Source organism: Rhodamnia argentea, chromosome 9 (assembly GCF_020921035.1).
Source record: "Rhodamnia argentea isolate NSW1041297 chromosome 9, ASM2092103v1, whole genome shotgun sequence".
In the NCBI taxonomy this organism is placed as follows: domain Eukaryota; kingdom Viridiplantae; phylum Streptophyta; class Magnoliopsida; order Myrtales; family Myrtaceae; genus Rhodamnia; species Rhodamnia argentea.
The window spans coordinates 26,408,149-26,428,326 of record NC_063158.1 but is presented as its reverse complement, the minus strand read 5'-3'; the positions used below and the strand labels follow the sequence as shown (position 1 = coordinate 26,428,326).

The 20,178-nt window shown below is 40.1% G+C and overlaps 3 protein-coding genes across 3 annotated transcripts; all 3 read right to left on the bottom strand.

Annotated features, from left to right (window-relative positions):
* Positions 1–3,535: 3,535 nt before the first annotated feature.
* On the bottom strand, positions 3,536–7,892 carry LOC125316562 (probable galacturonosyltransferase 4). Its single transcript, XM_048285197.1, is given in 10 exon segments — positions 3,536–4,140; positions 4,467–5,042; positions 5,205–5,562; positions 5,733–6,001; positions 6,516–6,775; positions 6,968–7,028; positions 7,146–7,187; positions 7,279–7,313; positions 7,475–7,522; positions 7,525–7,892. Coding segments are annotated over 10 exon segments (1,974 nt in total). The 5' UTR covers positions 7,574–7,892; the 3' UTR covers positions 3,536–3,864.
* A 5,319-nt stretch (positions 7,893–13,211) lies between these two features.
* Positions 13,212–14,073, bottom strand: LOC125316495. The gene is made up of 2 exons (XM_048284852.1): positions 13,915–14,073; positions 13,212–13,615 (listed from the first exon to the last, which is right to left on the bottom strand). Exon 2 carries the CDS (start codon positions 13,599–13,601, stop codon positions 13,212–13,214), a length of 390 nt encoding a protein of 129 aa, XP_048140809.1. The 5' UTR covers positions 13,602–13,615; positions 13,915–14,073.
* Positions 14,074–16,145: 2,072 nt separating this feature from the next.
* LOC125316700 (pentatricopeptide repeat-containing protein At3g24000, mitochondrial-like) lies at positions 16,146–18,483 on the bottom strand. Its single transcript, XM_048285735.1, is given in 6 exon segments — positions 16,146–16,630; positions 16,632–16,981; positions 16,984–17,212; positions 17,214–17,320; positions 17,323–17,407; positions 17,409–18,483. Coding segments are annotated over 6 exon segments (2,007 nt in total). The 5' UTR covers positions 18,393–18,483; the 3' UTR covers positions 16,146–16,378.
* Between the last annotated feature and the right edge of the window lie 1,695 nt (positions 18,484–20,178).

Sequence of the window (20,178 nt, the reverse complement as noted above, 5' to 3'; positions counted from 1 at the left end):
AAAATAAAATAAAAAATAATTTTTTGAACAAAAAATTCAAGAAAAAGTTTACTATATTTATATTGCATTAAAGTGTTTTAGCAATATCATCTTTCTTAACAAATTATAAGAAATAAATATTCCATGATTCGGTCAAATATAAAAGTTCTTAAGTAATACGAGTCGGGTCGAAATGGGTTGAGTCGGGTATGGACCGTTAGATTTGCACTGAATAAAAATGGATCAAAATGGATGAAATGGGTCAATATGAGTTGGATCATATTCGACCCGCTCCACCCGTTTGACACCTCTAGTTGTGACGAAGAACGCCAATCATAGGCTATTGGTTTAGTCATCATCGCATGCGCCTAAAGTGATGGACCAACAGCAACACATGTTTCCGAGAGGCCGTAAAGATCCCTATTCTCATAGGACACTGATGAAGGCGTTCTACTGGAGGCTGGTTTGCAATCGCCGGGCCCTTACCAGTAATCATCGACAAGTCGGCTCAAAGTTACCTCATTTTATCAAATCCAGTAACCTGTCCTTCGTGCTCAGCAATGCAATTCATACAAGGGATAAACATGCTGCAACTGTCTTACTATGATACTCTCTCCTGTCTTTCACCCTTCAAGTGCTACAGCAGACATTTCTAACTCTTAAGACACCTATTGTCCGATTCAGTAACAACTACGAGCACACTGGAAATGATGAAGAGTGATCATCCAATGCTGGGAAAACAATCGAGAAGCAACCTCTGGAAATGAAAGCCAACCTGGCCATAAAAGGTGAACAAGATCGAAAGTGACATTCATTGGAAATCAGAATGATCCAATGTGCAATGAAGTGCGACGGGGCAAATACGCCGGTTTTTGCTTTCCCTTAAAAATTTATGAAGCATTGAAACACTAAAATCTGACCGTACCATATACAGCGGAATTGGCCAGGACAAAATATAGATTAATGAGCGTAATGATGAAAGGATTCGTGGACAAGATCAGACAGACTTACTCAAGATGGAAATCATGTCATATGTCACAGAGGAAACAAGAAGAAGACTTCACATGACTTGATGGTAACGGTATTCATTACATTGATAATTTGATAAGCATCTCTTCAGTGATGGGAAAACAAAAAGAGAGAAATCAAAGCAAGCTCATTTCGGCATTACACTCTTTCAAAGTCACATACTAGAATGCATTATCTGAACTTTCAGATGGATCACGAAAAGAGTCGAATAATAGTAGGCACTATGCCAAGCCATATGTACGATAGCTCTCACACATTTAGGCATGGAGCATCATGTTGCAACGACTACCCAGATGGCTCTAAGGTGATCGACCAGATAAACTAGAAGATGTCCACGTCTTGAATCTGGAATGAACAGCTTCTGTCAAAGGGCGTCATAAGCGCCAGTGCACTAGACCTGATGCCCCGCAAGCAGCTCCTGTCAAGTCCAGATTAGCACGCCGCACAAACGGAACTGGAATTACTCGAGAAAAGGGACCGAACCACTCTAGATAGCAATTCTTGCTTGCAAGATCGTCAAAATAGATTGGAGGACTCAAAACGTGTCGTGAAATTTTCAAACTGCTAGAACTCTGCATATTTTGTCAATCTCTGTATCTTGTTACAATGTTGGATTGTGAAATAGGCGATGCACCAGCATAATCTCTCTGACAAGACATATGAATGAACCCTTGGAGAACAAGCCACCGTAGGAAAAATGCCAAAAATTTCCTCAGGAGACATGTCTTCGTCAAAGCCCCACTTCACTTGTAATGCAGCAAAACCATATCCGTGCCGTACGATACTTCACTCCGCTCCCAGAAATGGTCATGAACTCACGTAGTCCATTTCTTTGTGATTACTTCCATGTCCGGACCGATGCAGGCCACGGCGGGATCATTAAAACGCTCCGAGGTTTGTGTAGGAGTCAAGACAAATGTGCAAGTGAGCATAGAGATTACGTCCCTGCATGCGACTAAACCTCTATGACAAGGAGGAGGTTATTTTAAAGATACCCGAGTGTACAGCGACAAAGACGACATGCCATGAACGACATGTGCAAGAGCTTTGCAGCTTGCTTCAATCAGCCCGAATATGAGGCAACCAACCATGCAGATGCAAAGTTAATGAAGAAACAATCCCCCATGCGTACAACGGAAGCTATCAAAGACCATTCACCAAATGACCAAACCAAACCAGCAATCCTTCACAACTTCCCGAACGACAAAGAGATCCAATTGTCACGACCAGAGGAGCTAATGTTCCGGACAATCCGGCGGCACGGGCAGTGCGACTGTATAGGCACATCCCGCTTGTTCCGGTCATTTATATCTTAGTAAGTTGCATATACTCAATTTTTCCTTGCCATTCAAAATTTCAAGCCTGACATTAACGTAACTTAAAAAGTGCAACAGGGCATTTTTACCCAGATATGTATACGCAGTAATCTTCTTCTATGGTCAAGTGTATGAGTTTACTTCAAAGAGCACCCGACGTGGCCCTTTGTCGTCTTTCCATTTAAGTATTAACACAGTTAGTGGACTTTAGGTCATTGAAATTGGTGCGATTCCGGTGCATTAATTTCAAATAGATTCAATAATTCAATAGCAAAATTCACCAAAATGATGACAGATGTACACTGCCCCCACCAAACCAACGCTCCAGATTAGCACCCCACTCACCGAACGTTCATCAGTCCACTTAAATTTTCCTTCTCCACATAAAGCGAGAATACAATTCAAAAGGAGAAAGGCATGGGGGCCAACCCCCACTAAAAGAACTGGCCGAAAGGTGGGGGGAGGACCCAAATGATTTGCTTTGACAACCACCACCACCACCCTCATTCACTCATCTCCATCTCCAACCGTAATTGAAGGGCAAATGACTCCCAGATGATAAATAATGAATAATAGAATACCAAACATGCAATTTTTTTCAAACACCAAGAACAGGTTTGCATGTGACAAGTCTCAACCAATTAATATTTCATACTCGACCAACCACATGTGGGGTTGCGCACTGGCCTCACCCAGATCTCACTCTCAGAGCATCATCACTGCATACCCACATTTGACAGCTATTTCCCTTCCCAACTTCACAGCAAAGCTCACACCTTTCATCATCATCCTTACCTAACATCGTATTACACACACACACACATATATAGAACAAATACAAAAGAGCAGAAGAAGGAAACTCCAACAAAGTCCCAAACAAAAGCTACTCAAAAATCAATACTTTGCTATATATTTCACTAATGGTCGGCAGTGGGCAACAACAAAGGACAAATGATCCACACCGGCTTTACTTTGGTTGGACAATGTAAAAGATTCACAACCCTCTTTCTTTGTCCTTTTGAAAGAAGGAATATGTCTGACAGTAAGCTCCCCGTTTAGAACATTCACCCAAAATGGGCACCAGAACAACCCTTCATCCGTAGGTGAACAAAATGTTATGGTCAGGAACTCAAATAGAAAACCCTACACGTTCAGGCAATAAGTCCATTGGCATGAGCAAACGAGTCGAATGTCAAGGAGAGGAGAATCACGCTCTTAAAAGATTGACATTGATTCTAATGACACGGCCGGCAAAGGGAAAAAAAAAAACTGCTAGCTTCATTCATTTACAAATTCACCTGCAAATTTTGCTATAAGGAACAGAGCATTGCATAACTCATTCTCGAACCAAATCTACTATGCCCAAAAATGAACCAAGAAAAAAGAAAAGAAAGGGGAAAACTGAAATGTGTACAGAAAGAATCGGAGAGCGTTAATTCCTGACAAAAAACAAGTGCCTACATGGAGAGTGATGTGGACCTGTAAGAATAGGTATCTTGATGCTCGGGGAAAGTCACCGACGGGCGAATCCAGAGTTGGTTTATGGATTAATGTTGCACTCCCGCAGATAGACATGATCGTAATCAACATACTTTGTCCAATAGTTCCGGTACTTGGGCATGCCAATCTCAAGCCACGGTTTCATGTTGCCGTTGTAGTGAATGACGGCAGCCCGCTCTATCTCCCTCTGGTTGACATTAGGATTATAACCTAGTCCCAGCACATGCCACGACCGATCAAGTGGATAAGTACGATTCCAGAATGTAATCAAGCCAGGTGGCAGGGTCCCCAACTTCCACAGTTGTCTATCATGATTCTGCAAAAACAAATGCTTTTCAGTGATTTAAGCATTTCAGGCCTCGTGGACATGATTTAAATTGACTGATCGGACAATGAAATTTTCTGCCTGAGGCTATTGCTTTAAAATAGTATCATGAGATAAGCACAATAGTTGAGTTCAAAAAGCATTGACCACCTGATACTTTAGTTCCAAATCCGTCCACCATGGTGGGGTATATAAGTAAGTTCGGCATTCTATTCATGCTTTAAAACATGTAGCTTCACTTGTACTAAATAGACTGTATGACCAAACAATGAAAGATGTGTTGAACTGAATATAAGAACGTCCCAATGACTACTTACAAGTTTCTGCCAATTGTGGTACACTCCAGTGATGTTTTGCTTCTTCCATTCCTTCAAGTCAAAGACGTTCATGCCATAGGCCCAGCCACAAGCATGGGGATTGAAATTCTTTGAGATGAGAGGATTAGAGAAATTGAGATAGCGATCAAAGCGATGGAAGCTTTCCCCACAAGTCTCCACAGCACCATTGACCTTTCCCTTCAAATTTAGGGACCACAGACCAGTGAGGTCCTTTTGTACCACTATATCATCATCTAAAAACAGCACCTTATCCAGCTTGGGGAAGATCTCCGGTAGGTAAAATCGAAGATGGTTCAAAATAGATAAGTACTTAGGGTTCCTGTACTTCAGACTTGAATCAGAATTCGCACGATGAGTCCTGAAGTAATAATCAATCATGGATGGAGAACCCAACTGCTTGAGCACTGGACTGTAACTCGAGTTTAACCAGGTATATTCTTCTATGTTCTGAACTTGAATAGTGGCTTTCCCCAGAGGATTTACTAAGAACCACATCCTCATTGCTGCATAGTTGAGCCGGTCTGTAACAACGTGGAAGACGTGTTTCGAGGGTTCCTGTCCATGATCCCGAAAGAAATAAACAAGAAGTCAAGCCAAAAAGAAAAGCAGAAGCATCACAACATTATCATTTTCCCTAGTCACTAAGTTTTCGACCATTTACTTTCTTCTTAGAAGCCAATCTCAATAGAGTTAATCTTTACAGGCAAACAAAGATACCTTCGCATGGGTGATTGTTGAGTTCACGACAACAGCTGCTGCCAACACGTTGTCAGAGAACAGTGCATAATGGAACAGCCGGGGGTCCTCCAATTTCTCTTGGTTTGGGAAGTGCTGTTGGGTAGAATTCAGGGCATAGTACTCGCTAGTAAGGCGTAAAGGAAGACAATGAAGACCCTTTGGAAGGGTTTTTGCAGTCAACTGTGTCAAGAACAGCGTCTGCTTCTTGTGCACTCGAAGCTGCTCTTCTGTCGAATGGAGCATAGCCCTAAGTTTCCGTACAATAGCAGCGCAGTCATCTTGAATTTGCTTGCCTTTGGCCAATGTTTGCTCCATAGCTTTCAACCGGTCATTTGAGCTGCACATTTTATGGCACTCTCTGTCAGTTCTCATAGCTAAACAAGATGAGAAAATGAATCACATTTACGACCATACGTCTGTATGTGCCAATCAAGATATTAATATAGACTCACATGCATATGAGAGTATGCAACTTGTGATCTTAGCAGTAGAGACACATGAACTTACTTCCTCGGCAGATCGGAATCTTTAACTGCTGCCCCAACCACTCGTTGAACTTCCTTGATCCGCTGTCGAAGCTCTCTAGTAAAATGAGGATTGTTCTTAGTGGCTGGTAGAGATAAGTAAACTTTGGCCCTGATCAACTGATCTTTAAGCTGCCGGACACGAGCATCGGGCATTGCCGTTTGCTCATTCTGTCCCTCCACAGATTTTGCAGTCTCTTGTTTTCCACGGATGACAGGAGTCTTAGGAGACCGGTCTTCGGCTTTCACTTCCTGAAGAAGAATTGTGAAATCCTAATTATATGGAGTCGAATTACACTCTCTGAGACCTAAAAGTTCATTCATTTCTCATGGATTGTCAAATTCAATTGAAACATTCAAGAAATCAACCAAAAAATGTGCATACAAGTTGGGGACCTAAACAACACAACTGATGGATAAAATCAATCAGTCGACTGTGTTCTCTACCTTGACAAATAAGAAAGGAAGGACAAAAGAAGATTCTCATAAGCAATTAAGTTTGATTGTCAAATTCTAAAGTCACAACCAATACCCAACTCTATATGCATTATGAAAATTACTCCGACCCTTGTAAAAAATCACTAAAAGCAACTAAAGGAACTCCTTACCATCAATTTCAACACAAGACCTGCCTGCAAGTTGTATTAATTTAGGACCAAGAACAAAAGCACGAAACAAGCCTTTACTGCACCATATTTCCAACAACTAAGAGATTTAATAAGCCAACCCGCCACATGAAAACTAGTCAAGGTCGAGATGAATTTACCACATTCTGTGCAACATTATCTGATGATGACCGCCTGGAAACTTTAGCTTTCCCATCCTTGTCCTTGGGAATTTTCCCTTCTCTCCTAACTTCATTGTCCCCTGCCACAGTAGACTTTCCCGAAATTCCACTCTGCATTTCTTGATTTTTCCCATCAGTTACCTGTCTGATGGGGTTCTCCTTTTGAGCTTGACCGTCATCAGCCGTTGCTGACAATACTCTTGCAGATTTATGCTCTATTCCCTCTTGTTTTTGCAAATCTAATTTACAATATCAACAAAATAAAAATTGAATAAATTACAAAAAAAAAAATCAACAAAAATTTCCACCGATTGACCATTTTTTTCTGGGATGAGATTCACGACTTGTACCGTACAATTTGATGTGGAGCGGAAACAGCAAAAGCAAATCCAAAAACAAATCAAACAGATAAATCGATCCAAAAAGAGCACCTTTAGTTGTATTATCTGTGTACACTAATCCAATCGGCTCTTTAAGAGTTGCTGATGATTCCTGCATTCAAAACAAGGGGGGTGAGAGCGAGATCTCAGTTAACAGCAAAAACAACCACAGAAAAAGAGAAAAAAAAAAGCAATAGAAGAAACAATTAAAACCCAGGACTAAACATACCTGTGGAAGCACGTTCAAACGCCCTGTATCACCACTAAAAGTCTGAGTATCAACACCAAGCAAAATCACCAAAAATCAGTAATTAATCGTCTTGGGTGCTCGTGAAATAAATCTATAAGTGGAAAAAACGTACAAAGGATGTGCCTTCCTCTATGAATTCATTCCTAGCTGCAAGAAATAGACAAAGAGGCAAAAAACCAATACACGTAAGACAGAGAGTGAGAGAGATGGAGAGAGAGAGGAATCAATCAATCTGACATTTCGAGGCAAGATTCATTTCTTGAAAGAACTTGCGTAAGAAATCATAAAAAAGCTAAAAGGAAACTTACAAGAGGCAGATTTGAAAGTGCCGATTCTATCAGTGTAGAGAATAATCGAGCAACAACCGTCACCAACAGCATCAACACCACCACATTCCTCACCAACATCTTTCCCTTTCGTCCCTTTCGCAACCCAAGAATTTTCCAAACCCAGAATCGCAAACGAAAAGGAAAGGAAGGAAAAAACCCAAAAAGCTCCTTCCTTGAGGTCTAGCGCAAAGACCCAGATGACGGCTTCTCGAAGCTAAGCTCTTGAAAACTCGAATCTGAAGTCACATTGAAGAAACGCCATGTAAAAAGCACTGGCTTGCTGTTGGGATCGAGAATTCTCGCGCGAGAGGGCGTGTCTGGTTCTCTGCTTTATGTAACTGGGAAAGTAAAGCGAGGCGTTGATAATGGCTAGGAAGAGAGAGAGAGAGAGATGGATTCTTGATTGTGGGTTTTTCAATATTCCACCATTTTCAAAGCTTTTCGTGTTGCTGATATTATCATCTCTTTCGATGAACCACCAAAAGGGATAAAGAAAATGAAAAACGGGAAAGGAATATTACGCGGAAAAGACGCGATAAGTTCACGAGTGAGAAGCACGCGCGTTGAATGAACACACTGCTCAAAAAATGAAAAATGGAAAGTTTGTCATTTTGTGATTTCATTTTATTTTATTTTTGCTTAGAAAGGAAAAATATCACCATAACACTAGCGAAATCTATCTTATGAGTAATAAAAGGTTGTCACTTTATTTCATAATCTATCTATCATGTAGGAATCCACCTCCAGTTGAGAATTTCAGTGTTAATTAGTGATAAACATTTTATGAAGCACCGTTTAAAATTTTCCAAGAAACAGACGAAATGTTATTCGGAGATAAATGTGTCGTAAGAGTACTGATTTGGGATTTTTTATGAGACGAATATTGATTTTGAGAAAATGTGTGATAAGATATCGATTTAAGATTTCTAATAATGTTAACCCTTGTAACTAATCCCCAGCATTATTTTTTTTTTACTTGCTGCCAATGCCCAAGTGGCTTGTGGCGTTTGGAGCTTTTCTTCTTTTGCAAGCGGTCTATTTTGTTTGGGTCTCTTTCTAGAATAGCAGCAACGGAACTCCTATCTTTCCATGCTTTGCAAAGGGTTCATTTTACAGGGTTTTCTGCTACAGTGAAATTGCTCACCAGCTGCCAACTTAAAAAATTTCTTGCCCCTAATATAGAGGGACAATTACTAAAGAAGTCCAATTTGATCTTATACCTTTTAATTATGCTAATTGTTCATTTACAACGTTTTTCACGTCGGTGATTTTCGATCAAAATTGGTCAGATTAACTCAATTGAAAAAAATGTGAAAACGCTTGTAGTTCAATTGACACAATTTTCGATCAAGAAAAATTGGCACAATTAAAAGGTTTATGATTGAATTGGTACGAGTCTAATAAGCTTATAACTTTTTTTGGTAATTTTCCCATAATACAAATGAAAGATAGCGATCGTGATAAATGCCTATTTGTGAACAGTAAATGAACTAAGGAATTTAAGGTTTTTAGTTTCTCGATCCAAAAGATAAATGAGCAATTCAATCATTGTATAACAACACAAGCATTATGAAATTTCTTATTGTCTTCCAACGTTAGCTTAGAGCGTACCGACGCGCCGTGTTTCGTGTCCATTTGAAAATATTTGTTCTTTTACACATATTATTTTTTCATATTATTCCAAGATGCTTTGATCATATAACTTCTTGAGCGATTATTTAACTCCTAAAACTTAAAAAAAAAAAAAAAAAAAGCACTGTGGCAATTGATGTATATCAGATCATAGGCATTGTGGTTTTTATTAAGACTCAAAACGGCACCGTCTTGGCAACATTCACGTCAATCTTTGAATGTGGCGAGGGCAAGAGATCAATTCAAAAGCCTAGGGCACCTGAACTAAGTGCTCAAATGATGTATCCCCACATGGTCCAACAGCCATATTAGTGTTAACTTAGGACATAGGCAAAGCTGAAACTAGCACTCTATAGAGACAAAAATAAAAATTTTAACGAACTACATTATTATATTTGTCGAGTATATGGCAACTAAGATAGGGACTAATGCATGCATGCATTCTCCCAACCAACCCTAGGCATCTGGATTGGAAGCCTGCATAATTAGAAAACGACCAGTCGTTTATAGGACAAGACCCCGTTTCTTTTTTTTTCTTCTTCTTTTTTTCTAAATTGACACCCTCTTTTAGCAAAAAAATTAAACTAATAAATTATTATTTAAAAAATGAAGAATAAAATAATTGTTGAGAAGGAATAGGGAATGATAATGAAGGAGAAGGGCGCTAGGACCGATAGTGTCGGCACAACGGCTGTGTGGCAGAGGCTGTCTGTTCGTGCAATGCCGTTGAGGAAAAGCCCACCCCCCAAAACCAAAACCCCACAAACATTAAATCACATCATGCTTGTTAGTTCTCTCTCTCTCTCTCTCTCTCTTAGGGTGAGCACTGAGCAGTCAGTCACCATTGGAGTTGCTCTCCTCTGTGCCTATATTACTCATGTCCTTTAGCGAGAATTGTTTCCAGGGGTCTTATTTGAATGAAAGAATCCTCTGCGAAATAGTACCATGAACTTTCACCGAGGGAGAACGATTTCAGGTTTTTTGTTTTTTTTTTTAGATTTCACCCGGAACATGAAACTTATCGGTCGGAAGTGGTTCCCCGTTTATTGGAATTATGAACCTATCGTATCACAGGTTTTAAGGTTGATTCCAAAGTCTATCTAGGTTTCACGTGTTTTTTTAATTGAACGATTGCAGCCAAGTATCACCTTTAATGACTATCGTTTGATGTTGCAATCCACTTACCGCAACTCATATTTAGATACACGAAGAATATGAAACATTAGCAAAGTAAAAGTCTTAGCTATGAATATCGCCCGAAATAAAAGCTCGGACTAATGATTCACCGATAATATGATAGTACTCGTCATTATTTCTAATCTCGATCTTTCAATTAGTGAGTGTTTTATGCAAAATACGCGGTGATGATGTGTGGATCTATGGTCGAAAATAATTGACAAGATCATCAATGAAGCATTTTCCTAAATAAAAAAAAAAAACATAAAGACTTGTTCTAGGTTTCAACAAATCTAGTAACCTCGCCTATTAAAATTGATTCCCCAATATTTCGAACCCGAAACCTATCTTGTTTCTACTTGTTCGATTCTTCGGTTCACGGTGCTATCATAGAACCATGCTCACTCTTAATTTTGACATATTTGGTTTGTTAAAAATGATCACTCAACTAAAAATTATTCACAATGAAAGAAAAAAAGAATTCCCAAACTTTAAGAAGCAAAAACATTTTCCTAAAAAATATTTTTTTTGAAAAGTATTTTCCTTTATTGTGAAATTTTTCTCGAAACCAACACAAGTTCAGTATTCAACGCATCGGACTATATTCACCTCGTCGTTCCCTTTTCTTTTTCTCACTTTATTTTGCACGTTTACAAATTCAGTTTATCGTAACTGTTAGTCGAATCCTGAAGTCATATGCGATACTGAATAAGAACTCGTCATGTTACTTAAAAAATCAAGTTTTTTTTTTTTGGTCAGATATATTACTTTAAAAATCAAGTTTGCAAACCAGAATGGATGTCATCAGCATTATGGTATCTGCAAATGGCATTTTCAACATGTGGGGGTGGGACACATGGAGGAGATGTTTAGTTTAGTTGGTTTGAAGTCTTTTGCTGAGAAATGCCGTGTGATTGGGATCTAAACAGGAACCATGAGACAGGCAAGTTCAAAGTTTAGGCCCAGCCCAAACTTAGTGGATCCAAAGCCTCGGAACTTGATGAGGAAGCTCGTCTTGGATCATGGGAAAATTGTTCCGTTTGGTTTGGTTTGGTTTGGTTAGGATCGAGTTTTCAAAAAAAAGATTCACCTCCTAAATTAAGTGATATATCTTACTTTTTAAGATCAAAACCTGCAAATCCCAATCATATGCTAATGCAATCACCAGTACAAAAACATAATAGGGATGAAGATTCTTAAAAATTTCAGTCACAAATAGCATCTACAAGAAAATCAAAACATAGATGGTAACAGTAGATCAAAATCTTTATAGTAGGTAAGGTTGGCCTTTTAAGCTTGGAGGCCTAAATCGAGCCCAACTTGAAAAGGAGGCCCAAAATCTTAAATCGGTATACGTTGGGACTAGCAAGCTCAGTCTATAGAAAGAAAAAAAAAAACCCTCACTCTATACACAAAGTTTTAGGAAAATGACTTTACATTTAATCATATGCTCATGTAATCTTTAGGCTCCATTTATTTTGTGAAAATTATGACTTTTTTGGAAATTATTTTTGAAAATTATTTTTCAGAAAAATGATAATATTTTTCAGTATTTGGCTAAGATTTGAAAATGAAGAGAAAAATATTTTTTTATCATTTGATAAGAAAATTTTCATTTAATTTTTTTCTTTGTGGTTTGGTCGGAAATCGCTGATATTGACCTAGCATTCTTACATGGCACAACCAGCGCTAATGTGAATAATTTTCTAATTTTTTTTAAATTGAGGTTTTGAAATTTCTTTTCCTTTTTTTTCCCTTTTCCTCTTTCCTCCATTGGTCATCGGCCTTGGCGACGGCAGGTGATAGGCCATAGGCGAGGGCCGACCTCATCGGGATCCGGCGAGCTCGAGCTCTCCAACTTGTGTTTGTGGCTGGTTGCTAAGCTTAGCAATCGGACGAGGAAGAATGAAAAAGGAAAAGAAATAAAGAAAATAAAAATAAACCATTCAAAAATTTAAACAATTTACAAAAAATTTGACCTCAATGGATCTGGGAATGAGCTCAAGGACTAGGGCTTGGCCTCGATATTATCGGGTCTAGCGTCTCTAGTATGGACACTAGTTTCTTGGGCTTGACCTCAATGGACCCAAGGTGCGATGGCGGGGTCTCGACAAGAGCCTAGATGGACCCGAACTAGGGTGCCAAAGTCCCCGGTCCAGCCTCGATAGACCCGAGCCCAAGTGACGAGAAATCAGCCCCAGTTGCCAAGAGCTCAAGAATGAGCGTTGAGGTTTCCGTGCTCAAACGCAGGGTTTTTAGTTTAAGTCTAAATAATGATTTCCGATTTTTTAAAGAGAAAATTATTTGTCAAAATTTAAGCTTTGGTAGGAAAAATTTTAATATTCACTAAAAAAAAATTCCATCGATACAAATGCCGAAAAATAAAAATATATTCTCAAAAAAATATTTTTATGAAATAAATGGAGCCTGAATAAAGTTCTACTCCAGATGTAGTTGCTCATAGTCATTGTCCTTGGAACTATATCAAGCATTAATTGGCTTCCTTCTCTGGTGAGATTCACAACATGAATTGTCGGTCCATATTGAAGACTGTCAATTAGACTCCTCTCAAAACTGATTTAACTTCTGACAAATTTGAGAATTGTCACGTTTTTTCTTGAAGAACTATTGAAAAGTCCATTTGTTAACTATGCAGATGGAGTATTAATGTAAACAAGAACAAGCAAACAAAGGGAAAAAGAAGACTATATGAAAAGTGAAAATTGGATGATATATGTCGAGGATTGCAATGTCGAGTTGATTCAGAACCCTCCTTGAAGCGGCTGATTGAGGACGGAGCTCCAAATGCAATCCAGCCCCTCCAAATCATCACCGCCTTGCGCCGATATCTGTTGTTGTTCCGGGGATGACATGTCATGATCGTCGCCCGGTGAGTCGCCAGGTGAATCTAGCAAAAGGCCGAGTTCTGGCACGACAATGGCTCGCAGAACTCCATGCCATGGTCAGCCGTGAAAGACAGCGAGAGCGAGAACGCGAACGCGTCCTCGACTCTGCTCTCGCCGTCCTCCTCCGACCCGAAGATCATGCCATCGCCTTCCCTCAGCCATGGGAAATCAAACACTCCCAAGGAGGACATGCAATAATCCCACTCGTCCAAAGCTTCATCATGGCAATTACTCTTATCCTCTAGCTTTTTGTCTCTGTGATCCTCGTGATTGTTGCTGTGCTCATAACTAACACCACCTAATTGCCTCCTCGAGGAGTTGTCTGAGGTGTCAATCTTCTTGTCTTCCATATCTCCTTCCCTCCCTCTTTTCCTGCTCTGCGGCTCCATCATTTTCACTCAGCTTTCTGTCAAGAAAACAATTTACCGGCACCCAATCAAAATCCATGCAAGATGAGACCCATCAAAAGAACATTGATCTGGTATGGATATGCATAGAATGAGTTGGCAGTGAAATTTGTGAAGGTAGAAAGCAAATCATTGCAAGCCAAAACATGATTCTTGCACAACCATGAATGGCAAAAGAAAGAATTTACACAACTTCAAACCAGTGGACAACATTACTCGAGTGGGCAGAAAAAAGATGGATAAACAAACAAGACCCAGAATTCAGATGAACAAGATTCAGGCTTTTTTGTAGCCAAACCTGTCAATGCAGCAGTTGCTCTTCCTTCGTCACCAGCTCCAACTTGAATTGTTATCTCAACAGAGAGACATAGATGTACAGCTAACACACGTACCTTTATATAAACTTTTTTTTCTTTTTTTTTTCCTTTTTTTTTTTTTGGGTGCAGCAAGGAAGGATGAAGGAGAAGGTGAAGGTGGTTGCTGTTTTTGCGGGGGGGATTTGAAACGCCTGAAGCTGCTTAAATCTTTTTTTTTTTTTTTTTGTTGGTGTTGGTGTTTTTTGAGAGGGGGGGACTAAAATTAGTGAAGGTGAAGACACCACCATGCAAGAGCGTTTCTCGTTCCCTTGGTTGCCTCGCAGTCCACCAAGGCACACCTTCTGCTCTTTTCTTGCCACGCAGTTGCCAAGGGTCACCTCCTTCTTCTCTCTCTCTCTCTCCCTCTCTCTCTCTCTCTCTCTCTCTCCCCTACAGCCACACCCACACACAACCTCACCTGAAACTTCTTTTTGTATTTTCCTTTTTTTTTTTTTCATCGTCAACCATAACCCTTCATTTCCCTAGGATGAATGTAAATTTGAACATTCCAATGCAAGATTCAATCTTCTAACATGCTATGTAATGTCAGGTGCATGTTTTCGTAGCCTGACCGATCGATATGGTACGAGAGCTTTCACTGAATTTATATCAAAAGAAATCTCTTTAGGAAAGCAAGTTCCCGTCAAGTTAGCCGTTGGAGGAAAGGCATGCCTTGAGAGCACAGCCTTTGGAACAGTTTTGGGGGGTTAAGAAAGAGCTTGATGATTGACTTGTCTAGGTAAATCCAACGTAACCATCACTCGAAAAGCCCTAGTTTAAAGCTCAACCTTTTGTCCTTAATCTCTCTGTCAATTCATTGTTAATTCATGGCCGGATGATGAGCGAGAGACGAGCTTTTTCGGGTGCGAAACCGCCTTTGTCCATTTGTCTTTTTCTTCACTTTGTAAGAGGGAGAAAGGAGAAAAAGCCGATTTACCAACAAACCCTGTATCTGGCACTTTTCATGCAACAGCAAGGCATGAAACATACTACTGTGTATGCGTTTTAATTGTTATGAAATGTCCGAATTTGGGCAACTATACGGACAATGTCCAAGACCCTTGAAAATGACTCCAGTAAAAGACAGAAAGATGAGAATCAAGAACTAAATGATGTGAATTTTACCTCTTTAAATTCACCCTCATTTTGCCGCCATTCGGCCCTCGGTACCAAGCCTATGTAAATGAAACCATGGCGAAACACAGGGAAGCTATGCTTAAATGAAGAGATCAGGGAGGAGGAGGAGAGATACGAAATTGCAAATAATTGATTCTATGGTTTTACACTGCTGAACAATGAAGCGGATCAAAATTGAAACTGAACGAGATACAAGATACATCACCCACTGTCTCACATGATGCAGAAGACACATTTCCTATCGGGCACCTAAATTTGACCTAGGGAGATTCAGTACCGTTCAACCTTGAACCTTGAAACAACATGCAGCTTGCGAGGCCTCAGTTCCGTCAAATTCGACATTTGAATGCCTACTCTGTGATATGCGTGAACACTGTCCATTGACATGGGAAAGCTGTCCATTTGACATGGGCAATTAACAAAAAAGAGTTGCTAATTCTAATGGCAACTAAATGGGCATACGTCTGGCCAACCTCAGAAGGTTGCTCCTTGCTTCCTTGTTATCCGCTTTCAACCCAATCTTCACTTATGATTTCCTTTGGATTGATTCATGCCTTTGATAGAAAAGACCATGCTTTTCTAGCATGAGAATCGTCTTCTGCTTCATATCAAGCTTCACCACTTGATCGCCTTGTCTGAGTGAACAAAAATTAACAAAAGAATAGGCTCTCAACTGAGATTCAAGTCAATCCAGACGTATAAAATCTAAGTTCGGTATGAGCATGCACAAGCTATAACTTTTGTATCTGCAATGAGCATGCAAACCATCAATCGGGATACCATCCTAACCTTGTGTGTTTCCTGTTGAAGCTTCATCGGCCCAAACCAAAGAATCCCTTAGATATTGATGCAAAATGGACTATCGCTTGATCCAAGATGACAATCAACATACCATGCAACCAGGCTGATAATCCTTTTCTTTGCTGCCATATCACAAAGCTCAATAAATAGTTGGTGGGCTGATTGATTACCACAATCGCAAAAACTCTACTCTCTGGCTTTCCAAGATTCACCATAGCCTTGGTCCTTAAAAATCCAACATTTCCACATGCCGACCTTCTTTTTTGGAGCTGCCTAAGGGGGCTCTCTTATTCCACCAACTCCCCAGACCCTTCATTACAACTATTGCAGGGCAAAACACCTGCTTGGGGCGCGCCAAGCAGGCGAAGCCATTGATTCGAATTTATGGCCGATGAAAGCAGCAGGTAAGTAAGCAATAGAATCACTAATAACCAGTCAACCTTATAGGGTTATGCATTCTAGCTTGCATTACCAATAGTCCCCACAAGAACAGGAGCCATCATGGAAATGATGAAATCTATTGGTATCTCTAAGGATGATTTCTCTATCCAACACCTTAGATGCCAACTTAAATGCTGAGTGACAATCACCACAAACTCTGATGTTCTTCTTGATCCGGATGGTAGATCCAGGGGGTGTACTTAGAATTGCAAATGCCAGAGCAAGCTTCTCACTATGGTGTTGCAATCTCGATTCCCTCTCTTGTTCGTCCGCAAAGAAAAAGCACATGGCTAGTGTCTGGAACATAACCCATCTCCTTGATCTTTGCACTGACTTCTTCCCACATCTTTCGGATTTCTTTTCCATGTGGATGAGAATCATCATTAGCCACAAACATATGGACCTTGTTCTCAATATCCACCCAACTACATGCGGGCTCCTTTTTCACCCCACTCTTCTGCATCATCCTTCTCACTTTAACCACATCGCCCCATCTACCCGCTGAGGCATATATGTTAGACAACAACACGAGGGGCCCCGAATCATTGGGATTGAGCTCGAAAACCCGCTCCGCCGCATATGCACCCAACTTCATGTCTTTATGCATCCTACAAGCACCAAGCAATGCCCCCAAATTTCCGCAGTAGGCTCAATAGGCATCTCCTCTATGAACTTTTTCGCTCGATCCAAAAGACCCGCTCGACCCAGAAGATCAACTATCGTCACATGATGCACAATGCGTGCCTCCACATTATATTTCTTCATCAAATGGAAATAGTACTGCCCTTCGTCCAAAAGTCCAGCATGACTACAAGCATTCAGAACACAGAGGAAGGTTATGTTATTCGGTTGAATTCCTATCCCTCCGCATTTCTTCAAATTTGCTCACACATTCCCTCCCACGCCCATGTTTAGCATATCCAGTGAGCAGTGAATTCCAAGAAACTAAATCCTGTCTCAACAACCTATAAAAACTTTTTCAGCATCCTCAATGCTACCGGACTTCGCATACATGTCGAGGAGAGCATTTCCCACAAATTCAATAAGCTGACCCCCCTGATTTGATCATATGTGCATGAACCCATTTTCCCTGCTCCAAAGATCCGGTAGCCGATAAGGCACCAAACGCACTGGAGTACGTGAAATGAGTGGGTTCGAAACCAGCCCTCAGCATCTCCTGGAGCATAAAAAGAGCGCGCTCGCCCTCGCCTTTCCTAGCATATCCAGCAATCAAAGCATTCCACGATACCTCATTCTTGTTCACTAGCAGACAGAAAATTGACTGGGCTTTGTCAATCCGGTCATGCCTAACATACATGTCAACCAAAGCACTACCAACATAAAGATTCGAGCAATATCCATATTTCAAACAATAGGCATGAAGCTGCCTACCGCACTCATCGCTAGGCCAGAACCCAAGAGCCTTGAGAAGGCTTGACAATGTAAACTCATTTGGCTGCAAACCCATCCAAAGCATCTGCGGAAACAAAGCAACCGCCCCATCAGACTGGTTGTTCTGGGAATACCCAGTTATCATAGTAGTCCAAGTAACCACATCCCTCACGGGCATTTCATCGAACAACTGCCGAGCTTCATCCATGAGGCCGCACTTGGCATACATATTGAGGATTGTATTATGGAGCAGCCTATCATGCTTGAATATCGACTTGAGAACGTGGGCACTGACCAACTTCCCCTCTTTGAGCTTCTTCAACTGGGTACATCTCCTGAGCATGCTGTTGTAAAGAGCTCGATCAGGCTGCAACATACCGCGATCGAATAAGTCGAGGACGTGAAGCCCAGTCCCAGGACCTGAGCTTCTGCGAAGAAGGTCCTTGGATTGTATGACACAAGGTTCATTCGAGCTCTCAGGTTCTGACGCATCTGGGTCCGAGACGGCTGCATGAGTCGCGGAGGAGGTAACGGGCCTTGAGACGACTGATCCAGCAATCACGTACTTGTTACAAGCGAAGGAAACAGTTTTGCGACACCAAGTTTGCATCTTCATCACGAGAAGGCAAAGAACGCACCGAGGGAACATGGAATTGGATGCGACCGTATCAACCCGATATGGCGTCGGCTCGGCTTTATGTCTTGCCCAGTTTCTGTTTGATTGCGCAGGCTACAAGAATTATATCACCATAACGTTGACATTTATGGGTCAACTAATTCTGTAGACTCCAAAAGTAATGCAAATTGAAGAAATCTAAATATTTTGACCCAAAAAAAAGAAAAGAAAAAAAAAATCGAAATACATGAATTCTTTTAAGCGATGATTTAACTAATTTCTCAAGGCCATGCAATTTCTCCTGATTGATTATTTAGAAGAATTAGTTCTTGAACTAATTAGGGAAGAACATATAAAGAATAAATGGAAAAAATGTCTAAAAAGTCGTAAATCTATTGCAATTTTGTTAATTTAGTCCTAGATCTTTTAATCGTGACAATTGAGTTTTAAACATTTTCACGTTTTACCAATTGAGTCCATTCGGTTAATTTTGGCCTGAAATTGCTGTTGTAGATGTTGGTCATTCTTCGTGACACGACCAATGCTCGAGTGAGCAATTTTTTTTAAAAAAAAAATTAACAATTTTTTGAAATTTTCTATTTTGTTTTTTCCTTTTTTTTTGGGGGAAAAACTACCAAAAACCCTTAACTATGCCAACCGTGACACATTTACCCTAAACTTTTTTTTGTGACACCAAAAATCCCAAATTTTTACTCATGAGACACATTTACCCCAAACTTTTTCTTGTGACATTGAAAACCCTAAACTTATACCCGTGTGACATATTTACCCCAAAATATTTTTTTGTGACATAAAAAATCCTAAACTTATATTAGTGTAACACATTTACCTCAAAATTTTGAGGTAAATGTGTCACAAGAATATAAGTTTGGAGTTTTTAGTGTCACAACAAAAAGTTTGGGGTAAATGTGTCACACGAGCATAAGTTTGGGGTAAATGTGTCACAATGAGCATAGTTTAGGGTTTTTAGTGGCTTTTCCCCCCCTTTTTTTTTATAGCTATGGCGGGCGAGGGTCAACACCCTCCCCCAGATCTGGGTGAGCCCCTCACCATGGTTGGCGACCTTCATACTATGGTGCTTTCCAAGGTAATTCCCTGAATGCTTTTTCCTAAATGTAACGTTTACCCTTACATTTCTGCGGGCTATCGCACAACAAAAATATTAGTGTTAGGTGTGAGCATGGCTCTAATAACCCTGGAACCTGGAATCGGGCCGATGGAGAATCGGTCCGGTTATAGGTTTCAAGATATATAAGGTAGTTTTATATTTCAAAAATTGAGGAATCTGTTTCCACAAATAGGTTTCAAGTTCCATTTCCGACAATCTTGCCGTATTCCATGATGTCCGATGATGAGTGCATGATTCGATACCACTAATTTGAGCTTCCTTTTCTAGCGATATTTATGATAGCGACTTTTACTTTATTAATATTTCATATTTATTCATGTGTTTAAATATGAATTATGATCAATAGATTGTAATGACCATTGATGGTCATTAAAAGTGATAATTCACTACAATCGTTCAATTAAAAATATAGGACAAACCTATCGGGAAGTTTAATTTTGAAGGAAACAAAATTACCACACTCTGTTGAAAAGATTTTGATTTATGCTTTTAGGATTCTCTTTGAATATATCTCAATGTCTTTAAAGACTTAATTTGCCTAATGCTTCTATTCCGATAGAAGCGGGGATTTGTGAAGGACGACATCGATACGAGAATCATGACGAGATATATTTTGATCCCTAATTTTATCCTCATTGTTTAATCAATCTTATTCTTGCTTATTTTAGC

What these genes read in the sequence shown, in the direction of transcription:
- LOC125316495 (XM_048284852.1), bottom strand. Translation starts at nt 13,601, where the DNA reads ATGATGGAGCCGCAGAGCAGGAAAAGAGGGAGGGAAGGAGATATGGAA.